Source organism: Balaenoptera borealis (assembly GCF_965194805.1).
Source record: "Balaenoptera borealis genome assembly, chromosome: 18".
Lineage (NCBI taxonomy): Eukaryota > Metazoa > Chordata > Mammalia > Artiodactyla > Balaenopteridae > Balaenoptera > Balaenoptera borealis.
Window position 1 is genome coordinate 77,242,477 of NC_138877.1, and position 18,810 is coordinate 77,261,286.

The window sequence follows — 18,810 nt, forward strand, 5'->3', positions numbered from 1 at the left end:
CCTGATTCTCTGCCCCATGTGGCTGATGGGAAAAGCTACACCTTGTGGGTCTCTGTATCCCGCACGCCCCAAGCAGGTGCCGAGAGTAGGAGGACTTTCAGTAAGTGTGCGGTACTTCCTGGGTCACTAAGTCCTCCCCACACCTCACGAGCATGCACGCCGCCATGTTTGCTCAGAAAGGTCTCTCTCTCTTGCCTCCACTTCCAGAGCTCTGAACTGGGCTCTTGCAGTTACCCCAGCCTCTGCAGGTGAACAAATTCTAGATTCATCTCCAAATTTCAATGGCTCCAGCATGGCCGTGGCAATCAACTAGCCAATCAGCCAACACTGGATGCTGAGAAGCCCAGAGAAACTGAAATGCAGCTGAGAAGATGGGATCTGCACACACGCAAAGGCAGTTAGTGGCTCCAGGAAATAAGTGATAAATGCCAAGCATCCCATCTAGACAATAAGATTAATGTTCACCAAAGTGGTCCTCCTGCATCAACTTTCCCATCACCCTTAGAAGTGCCTGCATCCTGCCTGCTGCTAAGAGCCAAATCTTTGGAGACATTGTCGAATTCAGTGCTATTCTTATCCACTGCCAGGTTCAAGGCCTTTTTCTTTGATCAATCTTTTTCAACAGATCTTACTATAAAAATCCACTACCAAATCCCTCTAGAGCAATCGTCTGTGGCATATATCTCTGTGATAGTCTGAAATATGCTTCAGGCATTGCCTCCTTAAAAATGCACTGTGCACAGACATAGAAAACAAACCTACGGCTACCAAAGGGGAAAGGGATAAATTAGGAGCTTGGGATTAACAGATAAACACTACTTTACATAAAATAAACAACAAGGTTCTACTGTATAACACAGGTAACTATATTCAATATCTTGTAATAACCTATAATGGAAGAGAATCTGAAAAATACATACATACATATATACATACATATATAGATAGATAGCTGCATCACTTTGCTCTACATCAGAAACACACAACATTAAAACACAACATTGTAAATTAGCTCTACTTCAATTTTTAAAATGCACTGTGCAGACTCATTAAATATGCACTTGAGGGCTTCCCTGGTGGCGCAGTGGTTGAGAATCCGCCTGCCAATGCAGGGGACACGGGTTCGAGCCCTGGTCTGGGAAGATCCCACATGCCGCGGAGCTACTAGGCCCGTGAGCCACAATTACTGAGCCTGCGCGTCTGGAGCCTGTGCTCCGCAACAAGAGAGGCCACGATAGTGAGAGGCCCGCGCATCGTGATGAAGAGTGGCCCCCGCTTGCCGCAACTAGAGAAAGCCCTCGCACAGAAACGAAGACCCAACACAGCCAAAAATAAATAAATAAATAGCGTTCCCTTTAAAATAAATATATATATATATATGCACATGATTTCAAGAGTCATCCCCCTCCTCCACCAAGTACAGAGGCCATTCTGTGGCCTGGAGTAGACAACAGTTTCTTTTTTTTAACTTGTAAGTTGAATTTATTTTTTTAAGTTTGATTATATTTTTTCCACCTTTATTGAGATATAATTGGCAGACAACATTGTAGAAATTTAAAGTATACAATGTGTTGATTTGACACTAGGATATATCACAAAATGATTACTGGACTATAATTTCTTGAATCTAGTCTAATCTGGGGATGGGCATCGCAAACCACTCCATGCAGTTTTCTTACGCAGGGCCTGACACAGCGGGTACCACCTGCGTGGCCCCAGGTATGGGAGACAGGTACTCAGAGGTGATTCTGGCAGGTAGGCGGGCAGGACCAGCGGGCCATCAGAGACAGTCTCCCCATGGAGAGGGTCAGGAGAAACACACCTGTGCGTCGATGTTCCCAGCATGTGAGATAAGCACTGGGTAACCTCACTTAGTAGGTAAAGATGACACACCTCCTACTCACGGGTAGACTCTGCGATTGTGGGAGAAGAAGTTATTGAGTTATTTTTTTATTGCTATAAAAAAATCTCAGTTCTTCCCACCTCGACCCCTTCCCCAGAGCTTCTCCTCCTCCAAGTATCTGTGGTCACTCTCCTTCCACTGCTGATAAATGCTGGACTCCACTGAGGTTATCTCCATCATAGGACACACCAGGGCCAACAAGATGGGCGCAGAGCCCAAGTCCTGCCTTTTCTGTCACACTCGCCACCCAGGTCCACAGCGGGGGCTGGCCCACCTGTGAAAGCTAGCCAAGGCCCAAACTCTAAGAAATAAGACCAAAAGAGTATAAAACTGCGCATGTAAAGAAACATCTGCATGCAGGGGACACGGGTTCGAGCCCTGGTCCAGGAAGATCCCACATGCCACGGAGCAACTAAGCCCATGCGCCACAACTACTGAGTCTGCGCTCTAGAGCCCGTGAGCCACAACTACTGAAGCCCACGCGCCTAGAGCCCGTGCTCCGCAACAAGAGAAGCCACTGCAATGAGAAGCCGACACACTGCAACGAAGAGTAGCCCCCGCTCGCCGCAGCTAGGGAAAGCCCGCGCACAGCAACGAAGACCCAACACAGTCAAAAATAAATAAATAAAATAAAAAATAGATTAAAAGAAACATCTGCTTTGTACGTCCTCGGGCTGCAAAGCTGATGGCTCTCATGTGTCATGGCTCTGACTCTCGGAAGAATGGATAAAACACCATACAAGCTAGTGGCTGGTGCATCTACCTGCCGGGCTGTTGATAATGAGAAAATCAACCTAACAGTTTTGCTTTGCCACGAACAGCTTTCAAGTTTATAATACTGTGTTCTCTCAGATTACACAGCGGCATACCATCCAGGACTAGAACAAGTTGCTTTAAAGTCTGGAGCTGTTGCTAGTAGTTACTGCCCACCATCTGTCATCCTGACTCGAGGTCATCAGTGATTCTGCTCCGATATGGCAGATACGGCTCAGATCTGGCTGGCCATGTGTGAATACGATGCCTGGACCTACTGGAAACCTCAGCGGACCTTGCCTCCTCTTTGCTGGCTGACACTTTATTTAAGGAGGGGACGGCCAATTAAAGAATTAAGCTTAGTCTGCATCATTTCTGTCATTATTTCCTACCAAAAAGGCTCTGTAACATCAGACATTTCATCAGAGATTTTTACACATCTTTCCCCCACATTAATAGCTTTTCACGATTGCAAGATAATATGGGACATGTCCTGCCAACCGCCTAGGACAGCTGGCCAACACATTTTACCCAGAACTTTGACCTATGTTTTCTTTTTAAAGCCACTCCACATTTTCCCAGAAACAGTCTTCATGTTTCTGATTCATTTGTTCCTAACTCACAAATTAGATGGGCTTTGCCCAGGAAACCTGGAAAACCTCGGTCCCTGGAACAAGACTGGAATTGTGCCGAACAGCACGACTGAGAGAAGAGGGCTCAAGGGCAAACCGTGACCAGAAGTCCTCCAGATTCGAGCAGGCGCTGAGCCACAGGACACCCGCTCTGCCTTTGTCGGTGCTATTACACAGTCTGTCCCACCGGGGTGGCCATACACAGTGGGGTGGCGTGACTACCGTACCCTCAGGGACTGGAGGTCCTCGGGGTGAGGCCCTACTGCTTACAAGGCATCCCCCTTCCTGACTGCTTGCCTCAAGCCTCTTCACCCAGGGTCTTGCTGACTTGACCACAGAGCAATGCAACTGTAAGGCAAAGGACAATAGTCTTGCATCACTGTTGTGACACATGCCATTCCCATCAAAATGCCTGGAAGTCATGAACACTGTAGAAACACATTTGCTTTTTGAAGTCTCCATCCTTACATCTGGTATTTCCACATCTGATGCCTTTGTCTACCCTAAATCCAAGTTGTTTTCCCATGGCCAGCCTTGCATAATTCCCAGGGCAGAGAGGAGAACCCAGCTAATTCATTTCCCACCCTAGAGATATTTCAAAATTCCTAATTTCTAAATAAACGGAACAACCCTGAATGTCTGCTAGCCTCATGAATTTACTATAGAGATACAAAGTAAGTGATAGTTCCTACAAGAAAATTCAGTTCTCTTCCTTATATTTATAACTCTTTTAATCAAGTTGAATTTCTGAAGCTGAGCCATTCCTAAAACTGCCAAGAGGGACATCTTTTAAAATAATTTCTAGTTCAGCATGATCAAAGGCCAAAATTATTTGTATTAATTCCATACACAACCTTTGAGGGCAGCAATACTGGTCTGCTTTGTTCCACAGCCTGGGTGTACAATAAATATTAATTACATGAGTGAATGTACCAATGAAGGAATGAATACCTGTAATTATATTGATAGACACACTCTATGTATGGTATGCATATAGCTAATATATGTGTATATTTATATATAGATACACGTATGTATATTTGCACGCGGCTGTTAACTGAAGGCACTTAATATACAAAAGCCCTAACATCCTATAAATGATCATTTTGTAAAAATGTACAAATAAGATTCATTTCTTAAGACATGTAGAGACCTCTGCAAAAAGACTCTTTTAATCAAGATATACGGGGCGATCCCATTCTTAGGCTTCTTGATGGATAAACATCCTCAATCTGTCACGTGTTGGGATTTTCCTCTAGCCCTCTCCCACTCTATGGCTTGCTGACCTCCACCTAAGGTGAATTCTAAAATGGATCTCACAGCAAATGTTTATATGGCTGGCAGCCCCACCTCTGGTGCCCCTTAGACATTTTCTATCACGGAAAACGTCAGTCCAAGGCAGACAGAGACGCAGCCCCTCCAGCAGAGAATCAAACTCAATGTCACGTGTGCTTTCCAGCCCTGGACGGAGCCGCCCCTGGAATCTGTCCTCACATCTGCGCTCGTACCCAAACCCCTCGCTGACATCCAGGACCGGGAGACTCAGGAGGGACTGATTAGAAGTGATAAATCGATCACTAAAAGGTGAGCTTGTGGCCTTGAGTCAGACCCATTAAGTGGGTGCCTTGGTGGAAAATTACCGGAATCAACGATCAGACTCCAAGAAACCACATGCGTTTGAAAAGTTGAGGAAAGAGAGCCCTGGGAACCCTCCATTTCCTGTGCTAAGGAAGAGATGCTTTTCCCATTTTACCAAGGTCAGGGAGAAAGGTCTCCAGGGTGATTCCAGTTTTGCACAAGTCGTATGAAATTATGCTCTTTTCACATTAGTCACTCAGAGGAAGAAATCGATGGACGACAGTACTCTTCCAAGTGGCTATAAATTACCAACGGTCAGAATATCTCACAAGGACTGAAACAGTGGAAACACTGCCACTTCCTATACGAAATCACTACAGTACATTTCATTTCAACTTGCTTTTGTTGGTTTTATTGTTGTCATGCTTCAAAGCCCAGTTTTACATCTAGGAATACTTTAAGGATAGAATTATTCCCTTAAAATATGCAATTAAAACATATTTAATTAACTTGTGTGTGAACAGCATTATAATCCTAATAATCCAAGAAGCTTAAATTATCCAAGAAGCTTATCTCATTTTAAGGAATGAAGCAGAAGTAAAAGAAAGATATTTTTCAGTCTACATAGTTTCAATTACAGGTAAATATCAATAATATAATAATGAAATCAATACTACTAGCTAACATTTCTTGGACTAAGGATGTGGCAGTCACTCATGTATGTGCTTTACATGTACTATCACGTGTACTATCTTCACAACAATCCTATAAAGAATTAGCTTTATTACCCCTATTATAGAGATGAGAAAACTGAGACACAGAGAGGTTGAGTAGGCTGCCCAAGGTCAAATAGCTCGTTGCTGGTAAATCAAGGATTCAAATCCATGAGGTCTGGCTCCAGAGTCTGTGATTGTATGATGTTCTTTCTAGAGTTTCAGAAGCTAAGTGAAAACTTTTGGGGCAAAAAGAGAACAGTGAACGTTTTAATTTTTTAGTGTCATATCTATTACACCATTATTAAAATTACTCTTACTTTACCTTGGGCATATATCAGAATACAAAGTATAAGAACAATTTTAACTGCCTGTGTATTTTTTGACCCAGAGTGAGTACTCAACACACACTTACTGAATGCAATTTCAAATTATTTTGAAGCAAGATACTGAGCTAAGAACATATTAATTTGTGCTGTGTGCTTAAGTGAATTCTTAGCCTTGCCTGTTTTACTTTCACTGATGTGAAGAAAAAAATGGCATTTTGATTACAAATTTGGCTTCTAGTCTAAAACAATGCCCAAAGTTACGTATGTTTTAAATAAATTATCCAGTCAAAAGAAAAATACAAATATCTCTGTAACATATTAATGGATAATAACCTCCACGAAAGAAGAGAAAAATCTAAGGCCAACAAGAAATAATAAAAAATGATTAATTATAGAAATTTTTTTAAAGTTTTAAAAGCCTGATTGGTGGACTCTAAGGGAATCAATAATTTCATGAAAAACTTCATTTCTTCCTGACCTGTTCTGCTGTGTTAAGCACTGGCCTTATCTTGAGTCTGGTTCTCCTTGTGGTTGCAAGGGGAAGTTGGTTGCCTGTGTCAACTGACCCTCCAAGCCTTGCTCCCAGCAAGCTGGAGCCAGAGAGACAAATCTTTCACATGAAGCACAGAATGCAAGTCTTTCCCTTTAGTCTGATTGGGCCCACTCAGGTCATGTGCCTATGTCTAAATCAGTAGGAAACTCTAGGAGAAATCCATTTATGGATTAACCAGACTCCATCTCTGGAGCTGGGAATGAACTCATCTTCCCTTTCATGATAGGAAGAGGTGGGAAGCTGAACAAAATTGAGTTCCTGACAGAAAAAAAAGATTGAGGAAATGGAAGCTGGTTAGGTTTTGAAAACCTGAAGTTTTCAAAATGATAAATGATGTGGATTTAAGTGGAAGAGACATTTTTTCTGCCTTTAATAAATATATAATGTATACTTTAAAAAAAAAAAGTTTTAAAAGCCTGAATTCCAGAATAAAGAAATATAATTTTTATTATTTTCTGGTATTTAGGAAAACAAATTTTTATTATTACTAAGGCGTCCAATAGCCATTTGTTCAGAGTTGCTTTAACAAACTGATAAGAAGCATCTGTGGCTAGCATAATGTTTACAGGCACAAATGTTTGTTAAAGATAAGGTGTGGGGGCTTCCCTGGTGGCGCAGTGGTTGAGAATCCGCCTGCCAATGCAGGGGACACAGGTTCGAGCCCTGGTCTGGGAAGATCCCACATGCCGCGGAGCAACTAGGCCCGTGAGCCACAACTACTGAGCCTGCGCGTCTGGAGCTTGTGCTCCGCAACAAGAGAGGCCGCGACAGTGAGAGGCCCGCGCACCGCAATGAAGAGTGGCCCCTGCTTGCCGCGACTACAGAAGGCCCTTGCACAGAAACGAAGACCCAACACAGCCAAAAATAAAATAAATAAATAAATAATAAAAATAAAGGAATTCCTTTAAAAAAAAAAAAAGATAAGGTGTGAATGAGGGATGAATCGAGAAGATTGCTGCTCGTCCTGTGTGATAAAGAGTGCGTCACCCCCAGCTTATCAGCGACTGGGGCTGATTCTGGACCAGGTCTTCATACTTATCTGACATACAGTGACCCAAGGGCTGCACCACCCATATTGCAGTATTTTTTCCCATCACTAACCCATCTCCCTGCTTTGGCAAGTTCATCTTAATTTTACAGGCCATTTCCTGACCAAAAATTACGAGTTATCTTAAACCGCTAACCCCAAGTGGTCTATAATCTCCAGGAAGTGGGTTTGGCCATAAGAAGACACAAAATAGGAATCCTTCATTCAGGGGCCCAGGAGGCCAAGGCTCGGAGGAGGTGGGCGAGGGTGGGCACTGCAGAAAGGTGAAGGCACACCCTGGGGGTCCCGCTCACAAACCTGAGTGGGTTCTGGCTCGACCAGCCTCTACGCAAACACCGAGCCCACCATCAGCAGATGCCAAGGTGAGAATGGAGCCTTAAAGACGGAAAAACTCTGACATACAGCGGATCATCCTGCGAACACCCGTGTCCCATGTCTTGATGGGGACAGGACGACCACAGAGGACAAGGGTCTTGTCCGGGCTCCAGCTGTCCCCGTTTCCCATCGGCCACGCCCTCTCCTCCAGCATCCCGGCACCCCACATGCCTGCATCAGGACCTTCCCACTCCTAACCCCCCAAATAGCACCACAGGGCTGGAAGTGCTGCAGTAACAACGACCAACAAGAAAAAGGGAACATCAGGAACAGGAGAGTCATTTTAAATGCAAAGGTTCAGCTTCTGCTTGAGTGCAGACCACTCTCCCAGAGCAGCATGTCTATAGCTCACATCTATCAAGCGGCTGCCCCTGTAAGTGAAGAGAATGGACGAGATCTGTGGTCCCCGGACCTCCACCGCCAGCATCGCCTGTTGGAAATGCGATACTCAGGGGCACCCACACCCCTAATCAGAGAAGCCGGGAGGGGGGCCGGGCGTCTGTGTCCCTCCCAGCGTTCCAGGGGATTCCAGACCCACTGCTCTGGTGGCCTTCGGTGTTTCTCCAGCCTCAAGATGCCCTGATGATATAATTACTTTGCTATTTATTCCTCAGAATTTGCTCATTTAACGAGCATGCAGCCAGCACGGTATAAACGCTTTACAAACATTAGCTCGTTTAATCCTCATGCCTGTCCTGGAATCGAGGCACTACTGCTGTCCCCATTTTACAGATGGCAAAAGGTGGACAGAGAGAGAAGCAAGTTGCACATGTCCACACAGCTGTACGAGGCAGAGCTGGGATTCAAAGCAGCGCCCATGTGCTTCCATACAATGCCTGCCACCCCGTGCGGGCAGAGTGTGTCGCTGGGCTATGCTCCTCTCTGGATGCATTTGAAACACTGCAATTGTCCTTCCAGGAGTTTAATGCAAACTTTGTAGAGAAACAGGCATTTCTTCTGCCTGGCTAATTTTAGAGTTCTTGGAGTCAGGCTGAATTCTCCCACAGTATGCAATAACTTCTATTTAAGACACATAGTTAGATCAAGTATTTTCCAAGTGGACACTGCAAAAAAAAATGGACCAAACTATAATTATGCGGCCTTTTTCCCTAATAAAACTTTGCACATTGTAGGTAATAATGATAATAATATCACCTTAACTCAAGCTTTAATGCAAGAACAGTCTGGACCTGGCGAATAAGTTTCATGCAACTCAGTAATAACTCCGTGACATTAAAGTTTTATTCTTTAAAAAATGCCAAAACGCAACTCGAAAATCAAAGCTAATGAGGAAAAGGAGTTGCTTGTATTTAAAAATGACATTTTAAAGCTGATGCTCTTGGATGATATGGAAATTAACACTCTCATGCTCAAGAAAAAGTCATTACTTGCATAAAAGGATAACTGGATTTTAGAATAAATTTTGATGGCTTTTTCTCATTACAAAAATAATATGCTTACTCTTTTAAAATAAAGTATTGTTAGAGATGTAGTAGCCAAATCTGCCACTGATTAAAATATACATAAATATTATTTCTTTAATAGAAACGAAGGAAAAACACCACAATAGTTATCATTGGGCCCATTTGTAACATTCTGAAACAGGAAATCAATGCTGACTTAGCACCCTCAAAGATGCCCCATACGCTAACCGAGGGCTGTTAGGAGTGTTTATCTTTCTGAAGTGAAGACACAGGCTGCCAGCACCTCCATCCTCGGAGCCTTCTTCAGCTCTAGGTGTGTGAGTGGCAGCTGGGAAAAGCTTGTGCAAACAGCTTTGGAAACACTGAGTTACAACTAGAAAACGCTGAGTTTTGTTCTTCATAAAGGAATATGCTGGTTTTCTAAAGGAATATGCTGATTTTCTAAAGCAAAACTCAATAAAAATTTTTTAACAATTTCAATTAAATGTCAAATACAGGAATACCGTCTCTACATATTCCGTTGAGTTGGACAACGTTTATTGAATCAGCTCAACTCTGTGTGAGTGACTCTACCATGGGTCTCCAACTGTCAGGAAATTTGGTGAAATGGGAACAGGGCAACTGAGATCAAATTGGCCTCTCCCAGGTCACAGCCAGCATCTCTTGCTGTTATCTGAATAAGAAAGAAATGCACACAGCACACAGAGACCTGTATCCAGTAATAGACAACAGTTAATTCCAAAACTCCTAACAAAGTCTTGATGAGCAGGAAAAGTTGAGGACGTTGGATCATTCTCCTCTACCAGCGAGAGAACCAACACATACGCATGTAATATATTGCCTTAATATCTGATTTGGACGCTTGGCATTTGTCTTTTACTTGACCACAAATCAAGCAAGCTTTAAAACTCAGATGACTTTAAATGTTCTTATAGTGTGCAGACTAAAAGCCAAACCTAGCAAAGCAGGAATATTACTAAGCCACGGAATAAACTATTTACACAAAGAGTTCAGCCTTGTGTATATTTCCAAGTCGTGTTTAGTCTATGGCGGAATATCTGCTCCAAATTCCAAATTAAGAGGAAACACCTTCGTTTGGCATTACTTTCCTTTGTGTTGCCTAAAACTGCTACGGGGTCAGCAACGCAACATAATTTCCGGGAGCAGGCACTCAGCTCCCGCCAGGCCTCCCCAGGGTCCAGAGTGAAAGGCAGGCAGGATCACCGAACCCACTACAAGTAATTCACGACTTCCCTCCATGCATCAGGTACTGCCCCAGACAGTGGGGGCATTTTTCAAAGAAGCTCTGTCCTCCAGCATCTCAAAATCATCAAGGGTGTTGAACCAACATACACGAGACAATGAGATCCCAGCCACGTAGCAGTGATAACAGCTATCGTCTTCTCAGGGTTTACTTGCTTCACACGTACAACCTCTCTGAACATCTTAAAGGTGTCTGCAGATGTTGTGTTGTCCTCATTTGATGGATCAGGGACCCGAGGCTCAAAGAGATTACACCGCTCCGTGGAACACAGAGGTAAGTCCTTCATGACAACTACTCACCCTGCATACTGGGGAGTATGAAGACGAAGACCAGATAAGTCCATGAATCCACATGGCGAAGGGTATGTAAAGCCAAGCCAAATTAAAACAACAGCAAGATACCACTACACATCTATTAGAGTGGCCAAAATCCAAAACACTGACAACACCAAATGCTGGCGAGGGTGTGGAGCAACAGGAACTCTCATTCATTGCTGGTGGGAATTCAGAATGGCTCAGCCACTTTGGAAGAGAGTTTGCTGGTTTCTTACAAAGCCAAACATACTCTTACCATATGATCCAGCAATTGTGCACTTTGGTATCTACCCAAAGGAGTTGAAAACTTAGGTCCACACAAAAAGCTGCACACGGATGTTTACAGAAGCTTTATTCAAAATCAGCCAAAACTTGGAAGCAACCAAGATGTCTTTCAGTAGATGAGTGGATAGATAAACTGTGGTCCATGCAGACAACGGAATATTACTCCGTGCTAAAAAGAAATGGGCTATCAAGCCATGAAAAGACATGGAAGAAATTTAAATGCATATGAATAAGTGAAAGAAGCCAATGGGAAAAACGATTCCAGCTACAGGAAAAGGCAAAACTACGGAGGCGGTAAAAAGATCAATAGTTGCCAGGGTTTGGGGAGAGAAGGGGATGAATAGGCTGACCACAGAGGACTTTTAGGGCAGTGAAAATACTCTGTGTGATACTATAATGATGGCCACATGCCATTACACATTTGTCCAGACCCAATGATATACAACACTAAGAGTGAACCCTAAGGTTAACTACGGACTTCGGGTGATGACAGTGGGTCAGTGTAGGTTCATCAGTTGTGACAAACGCACCAACTGGCGGGGGATGTTGATAGTGGGCGAGGCCGTGCTTGTGGGGACACAGGCGGTAGATGGAAAATCTCTGTACCTTCCTCTCAATTTTGCCTTGACCCTGAAACTGCCCTAAACAATAAAGTCTTTATTAAAAATGAACGAATGAAAACCACCCAGCCAAAGAGTTGGAGACTTCTGGTCAGACAGGAGGTAGCCATCATCAGAGCAGAGGAATCACGTGGTCATAACGGGATCTCTGAAGACAGACTCAGGACAGCGTGAGGAATGGGCTGGGGAGAAGACAAGGCTGAAAGGAGGGCAGGAGCGGGAGGGATTCGGGGCGACCCTGGCACAGGGTGACTAGACCTGGAATGGTGTCACAGTCATGGGAAGAGACGGCCAAGGGGGCTCTGAGGAGCAGGTAGAAGGAGGAAGGGTGGAATGAGTGCCTGGGTGACATGAAGGTTAAAAAGGAGGGAAGGGTGAGGCCTCCACATGAAGCCACGGTCTCTGGGTTGAGCATCAGGAAACATCGGGGCATCAAGGACCAAAACGGGCCACTTGGGAAGAAGGGCAGTCAGTTGGTGAAAGATGGCAAGCTCGGTTCTGGACACGTTTGCTAAGTCTGCAATCAAAGCAGGACAGCAAAGGTGAGATGTTCCATGGGAACGTGAGGAGACCGGACTGGGGTTCGAGAGGAAGGTCTGGAGTCCCCTTCACGGAATGCTGACAAATCATGGGAGTGGGGAGGGCGGAGAAAAAGAGAAGCCTGCTGGAGCCCAGCCCCGGGGCCCACCCACCCTCAGCGGTCTGGAAGAGGAAGAACAGAGAAGCAGAGAAACAGAAAGGACCCCAAGACAGACTGATGTCACAGGACTAAGACCAGGAGAACAATGGAGGGAAATACAGGACGGAACCGGTCCCTGTGTGCCAGACTATAAAATGCTAACCCCTGAGTCATTCTCCAAGCGGTAAACTCCTCAAAAGAAACTGACGATGGAACCATTTTCTGGTTTACATCTCTTTCATTGTGCGCACAAGAATGGGAGGAATATCTCTTTTGTATTGTTCTATAGCTGACATTTCTTAGTGGTTGTTTAATAACAGCAAGAAGAACAATGCTCTGATGATATTATTTTAGGCATTCTATTGTTGCTTTTGCTTATTTGAGCCCAAGAACTCAAAATACCCAATCTGCTTGAGAGACATTTTAACGAGGCAAATCCTTGTCCAGTTTCTGGAACCGTCATTAGAACAAGCATCGTATACCTCATCAAGACAAGTGCTGTAAATTATTCACTGATTGATGCCCCCTCCCTCTCTAAAAGGATTTGTTTCAGCGGGTCACTTGTGGGTTCAGTTTGTCTGCAAAATCTCTACCAGTTCTAAACTAGATAACCGAACTTGTTTAGTGATGGCCATCCTCACCAGTTCCAAGAAATCTGAAGAGTCTTGTTAATGAATAATGCGGGGTTTTGTGAATTCCCCCATGCCCTTGCCCCAGTGAGGGGAGGTGTTCTCGGTCAGCTCCTAAAGGCACTCCCGCCTACAATCAGTCATCCGTGCTGGAACTCTGCAGACATCCCAATCCACCTGCCACCTCCGGAGGGGGCCTTTGGTTGAGCTGGGGTCTTATCGCAGCTCTCCTAGACCTCCGTGTGTCTCCACCCCTCCCAGGGAAAAGTTCAGATATCACGCCTGTTAGTCATACAAGCAATGGCATCTTGGTACCTCAAAGGAGGGAACCTTAAGGTCTTCTTTACATGCAAAGACAGCCTGACTAGTGAAAGGGCAAAGGAAGAACTATCCAACCTTCTGAGTATGATGCACATGACAATCATATGAAAATAAGATGCCAGGTCTATGGTTCCCATTCCTTCCTCAGAGTCAGAGGTGGGATATCCTCCCGGAAGTTTCCTCTGAGCTCCCCAAAGCTGGGTTAGGTGCTCCTATGGCCCTAGGTTTTACCCTGACTGTAGCGTTTACCAGCCTGAGTTGTATTTGCCTGTTTCTTTCTCAGTACTTCTCAGGAGACCACAGCCTTCCTGGGGGAGGAGGGTGGGCCCCACTCACTGATGCACGGCCAGCGCCTGGCGGGGGGTGTGGCCTGAAGATGTGCTCAAGGCGCATGTGTGGGATGAAGGCAGGAAGGATGGATGGGGGGGTGCAGGAGCAGATCTGCCAGGGAAACTGAGGCAGGGGGTTACCAAGTCCTCTGAAATCTTCTGCTTAATCAGAGCAGACACAACATTTAGGATCCTCCAGTCCCTAAACCACACTTGTTCTGTGTGTGTGTGTGACTACACCATTAACACACACACTAATAATTCTATAAGTGTACACTCACACACACACAGGCTAGGCACACTGTTTCTCCTGGTTGGTATTAGAGGCGCTCCCCTTCATCCCGATACAGTTCCATGCATGAAGAACACGATGATTTAGATTATATCTTCACCAAGCTCACTCCTGAGATACTGGGTTCATGTTGCTGTCACTGGGACTAAGTCAAAAATCAGCCTTCTCTTTGAAATTACATTCCCAGCAGAATGTGGCCCACATTCATATCAGAATTAAATATCCTTTTGAGTTCTAGGTCATTCAGTCTCAGAATGGTGACTAATGGTCTGGAGATGCCAACACCCTACTCGGGCATCACCACCCTTTGGCGAAAGTTCACATTTCTGATCCTGAAAAATAATTTGTGAAGAAGCATCAAACAGACCAGCTGGAGGAGGGAGTTTGGAGGCTGCAGAAGGAAGAATTCATTCAGCTCATGACTGTGTGACTCAGAACCGAGGACCCTCAATCCTATGGGCAGATTTTTGTCTTAGGTCTGCACCCTACTCCTCCTTCCTTGCCAAAGAAGAAAAGTTGGGGAGGGGAGTGGGGGGGTAGGAAAAAAAATCACTGGCTTAGAAACTCCACCCACTGGTAAATGAACAGTATGGCCATAGCAGATATGATCAAATATAAAATCAAACAGCCTTTCATGTGAATAATAATAAGTACAATCTCTGCCTGGCACCTAGTAGGTGACGTTTGGGTGTACCAATGCAGGTAACACAGATTCAGATACTCCAAAAAAGCAGGTAATCCAAGAATCATTTTTATTGGCTATTGAATTAGGATTTGATTGACTGGCAGCGTCTTATCATTCAAAATGCATTTTTAAATGATATTATGCTTGGATCAATATGGAAATTATTTCAACTTTTTGGTATCCCTAACAGCTGATTTTGGAAGGAGGTAAGCAAAAAAAAAAAAAAAAAAAAATGTTACCGATGGTGTGAAAAGTGAGACAAATTTTTAAATTAGCCAGATATTATTTTTAAATGGATTTTCTTGTACAGCCATAAGTCATGTTCATATTAATAAACTTTCTCTCTCTGAATAAACCAGGGAAAATATGGCAAAATGATAATACCCATTAAGTCAACTGGTGATCAGAGGGTGTCCACGTGCCAGATCTCTTAAAACATTACATGAGATTTGAAGGATACAGCAGAGCCAGGACAGGGACGTACAAGGAAAGTAAAATAAGCCCAAACTCAACAGTAATGAGTTTGATTTCCCACTCACTGAGTGGTTCATTCTTCAAAGTCCTGGCTATTTGAAAAGCCGGCTCTCATAATTGGCTTTGCTTTGCTAATATTATCGATCAGAAAATCCAAGTCCAAACAGAGCTTCATATTTCCAAATAGAGAACTTTCTCTCATTTCCTTGCCATCTCTCCTTGGAAGTGTTAAATCTTTGGGTCAATAGTTCTAGACCCAAATAAAGTGCTCTAGAGCCACCTCTTTTGGAAGTATTTTGTCATCGTGACCAGAGAGTGTTTAAATAACCGACTAGGGTGCCTGGCTAGACTCTGGGCTGGGAGGAACAATCTGAAGTTAACTGCTTGTGTCATCATTAGGCCTTTCCATACCTAGTGACACAGTTGCCAGCAAAGAGCCAGATTCTCAACTGCAAGACATGTATGCATATCACCAGTTTATTCTGGCAAGTAACAGTTAATAATTTATATACAATTAACTGAAGTCAGTGAGCATCATTCTTCCTGAAGAGAAGAAAAAAACAACAAACAAACAAAACAAACAAACAAACTAAGAGCAAAATCAGGATGTGAAACAAGAGTAAGTGGGAAATGCCGAAAGTAGTAACATCATTTTTAAATATTTGGGGTGGGGGGAATGCAAAATGTGTTGAGAAGGCACACCTTCCCAGGGTTTTGTCTACAAGGCTGTGACACTGGGAAACAGCTGAGGTTTGTACTCCATCTGAGGGGAAGGAAAAAAGCAAAGAACAACAGTACATCAGGGACCGTCTAGAGCTGGACGCCTTTACTTGTGCAAACCGAACTCCCAGATCCTTTCCGGGCAAGCGCACAGCCGGAGGAAATGAAAACTAGGAAAACAATCTGTGCACAGAACAATGAGATGGAGTTTCATTTTGGTTTCACACTCAAATATAATGTGGTTATAATTTTTTTACTATATTAGTAAAAGTCATCGAGTCGAGTATGGAAACGTTTGAAAGCTGCACGACAGAAAAGCTCCTCTGCTGTCCCTCAGCGTGCTGCAGCGACAGCAAAGTCGTGGGAAAGCAAAGATGCAGCTGTTTCCAGGCAAACGGCCCAGGACTGTTCAGTATCAACCACCAGAGTCTCCAAAGCTCCAGAGAAACACGCCCAGAGCGACTCCCGGGCACATGTGTGGGCTCCGAACAGCACGGGGCGCGCGTGTCCGGCCCTCCGGCCCCCGGCCCACTCTGGCGCCCGGGGCAGGTGAAGGCACCCGACGGCCAGGCGCCCCCGAGGTGCGAGTTCAAATCCCCCTGACTCCCGGGCACCCCGCACCAAGTTCTGCTCGCCCGCCCCCGGCCCCGAGGAGTCTCCCCTGACTCGCCCCGACCCAGCCCACAACAAAGGAGGCTCCCTAATGGATGCGCGGTCGCAGCCCACGGGGGTCCCCGGCGGGGACCGGCCGCGAGAGTGCGCCCGGCTGTGCCGCGCGCGACCCCCGGGCCCGGAGGGCGGCTCCGGCCGCGGACAAAGGGCCCGCGCGGGGCGCCGGGGCGCAGGGCGGGACGCTGGGAGCCGAGCCGGCCGGGACTCACCTTCGCGGCGGCCCGGCTGCTCTCCTCGTGGAGCAGGAGGGCGGCGGGCAGCAGCAGCCAGACGCCGAGCCGGGGCCCCATGCTGGCGCGCCCGGGGCGGCGGGGACCGGCGGGGGACGGCGGGGGGCCGGCGCCCGGGCTCTTGGGGGCGGCGGCGGGCGGCTCACTCTCGCACGGCCGGGACTCGAGCGCGGCGCACCGTCCCGGGCGCGGCAGCTCGCGGCGGAGACCTGAGCGCGGCCAGGCGAGCTCCCCAATTTGTTGGCGCTGCCCCTCCCCTCGGCGGCGCGGGGCGGGCGGCGCCTCAAAGGGGGAGGACCCTGCGGCGCGGGTAAGAGGCGGCAGGAGCGCGCGGCCGGGGGATTGTGGCCGACGCGCGCCGGGACGCAGGGCTCCGCGCTCTGCACCCACCGCCGCCGCTGCCCGCCCCGCGCCCCGCGCTCGCCGACCCGGCGGAGCTCCGAGGGCGGACGCGCGGGCCCGAGGTCGGCCCGGGGAGCCCGGGAGGGCGGCTGCGCTGCTCGTGCCGCAGGCGGCCCTTCTGGAGGGCGGAGGCGCGCGGGCGGCAGCCACTGAAGCCGGGCCCGAGGTAAGAGCGGCCCTGGGAGGCCGAGCCCCGGGCGGAGGGCAGGGACGCGGGCGCCCCGTGCAGCTGGGGCTGCGCGCCCGGCTCTGGGAGTGGGAAGGGGGAGGGGATGGAGCGGCGGCTGCTGAGCGGCCCCGTCCGGGCCTAGGTGGGCAGGCTGCCCTCTCGCCTGCCTCGTCGCGGGGCGGCTCCCGGTCACCCCCGGCAAGAGGCGGGGACGCGCCCCGCTTTCCCTTGTCCCGCCGACGGAGGCGGGCGGCGACGAGGCTCCCTCCCCAGCCGGGCTAAGCCCGCTTTGTCTCGTCTTCCAGGCTAGGAGGGACGGATCGGAGCCCCGAGGGGCCGAACTGGGCGCATGGACCGAGACGAGCGCGCGGCGTCGCGCCCTGCCCTGCGGCGGTAAGCGACCTGCTGCCTGTCCCCTGGGTCCCGCGCGCGTGTGCTTCTCGGAATTTCCAAGCCGGGGCCGCACACTCACGGCGCTCCTCCCCCTTCTCCCATCCAGGTGGCTGCTGCTGGGAGCTGTGACAGTGGGGCTCCTGGCCCAGGGCGTCCTGGCGGTAAGTCCTGGCTCCCGTTCCGGGCCGATTCGCGTGCCGGAGAGAGCGGTGGGGACACCGAGTGGCCTTGCCAGAAGGCCACTCGCGCGTGCGCACCTGAGCGCGTGTCCGTGTGTGTGTGCCTGGGTGTCCCCGGCGCCCCCTACCCAGCCCAGGCTCTGAGAAAGCACGCCTTCCCCCCCTCACCCCCGAGAACTCCGGTTTGCCGTCCCTTGGGTCCCCCTTCAGTCCTGTGCGTTACTGGCGTCGGCTCTTCCTTGGGAACCAATCATTTAAAACATGGCTCGCGGCATCCTTTTCCCTCGTTTGAGCAAAGCCCGTCGTTAGAAGCAAAGCTCAGCCTTAGAATCGAGGCGGTCAGACACGTGGCCCTGGGGCGCCAGGCTTCGGGGGAGAATAGCTTGCGTGGCATCAGAAGCTGGTGTCGGAGGTCCTGCCCTTGGCAGGGTTTTCCGTTCTTCTGAATGAGAGGCTCTGGGGGAATGGGCGGGGCGAGGAGGACCGGGCGACTTGGTACTCCTGGTGACGCTGAGAGGGAACAATGGCAGAAAACACCGTTTTCTTGCGAGACTGCGCTCTGGCCCCGGAAAAGCCAGGGTGGGGCTGCTGAGTCTCCCACGGGGACCCTGTTTACCGAGTCCCCCTCCACCCCAGCCCCGCCATTCAAGGTGACCCTGCCAGCATTGCCAGGTAGTCCCCGCCTGCTGATTGCACTATGGGATTTTGTACTTGGCAGCAGGAGCCACTTGGGTCGAACTTCGTGTGGCATGGCTGAGCTGTCACAGCTTTGCTGGGTCCCTTGAGTTGAGGACCCAGGTGTGTGAACTGCACCTGAAGATCCAGGGCACTTAGCAGGCGTCCTG

The 18,810-nt window shown here is 47.8% G+C and overlaps 2 protein-coding genes across 2 annotated transcripts in view; one reads left to right on the forward strand and one right to left on the reverse strand.

Moving 5' to 3' along the window:
- COL4A1 (collagen type IV alpha 1 chain) overlaps window positions 1–17,022 on the reverse strand; it is a 149,282-nt gene extending 132,260 nt beyond the window's left edge. Inside the window, exon 1 of the mRNA XM_082366216.1 lies at window positions 16,802–17,022. Coding sequence (XP_082222342.1) covers window positions 16,802–16,882 — 81 coding nt within the window. The 5' untranslated portion in view covers window positions 16,883–17,022. The remainder of the gene's footprint in view (window positions 1–16,801) is intronic.
- Window positions 17,023–17,165: 143 nt separating this feature from the next.
- Window positions 17,166–18,810, forward strand: part of COL4A2 (collagen type IV alpha 2 chain) — a 176,060-nt gene continuing 174,415 nt past the window's right edge. The window contains exons 1-3 of the mRNA XM_082366217.1: window positions 17,166–17,390; window positions 17,699–17,786; window positions 17,893–17,947. Coding sequence (XP_082222343.1) covers window positions 17,743–17,786; window positions 17,893–17,947 — 99 coding nt within the window. The 5' untranslated portion in view covers window positions 17,166–17,390; window positions 17,699–17,742. The remainder of the gene's footprint in view (window positions 17,391–17,698; window positions 17,787–17,892; window positions 17,948–18,810) is intronic.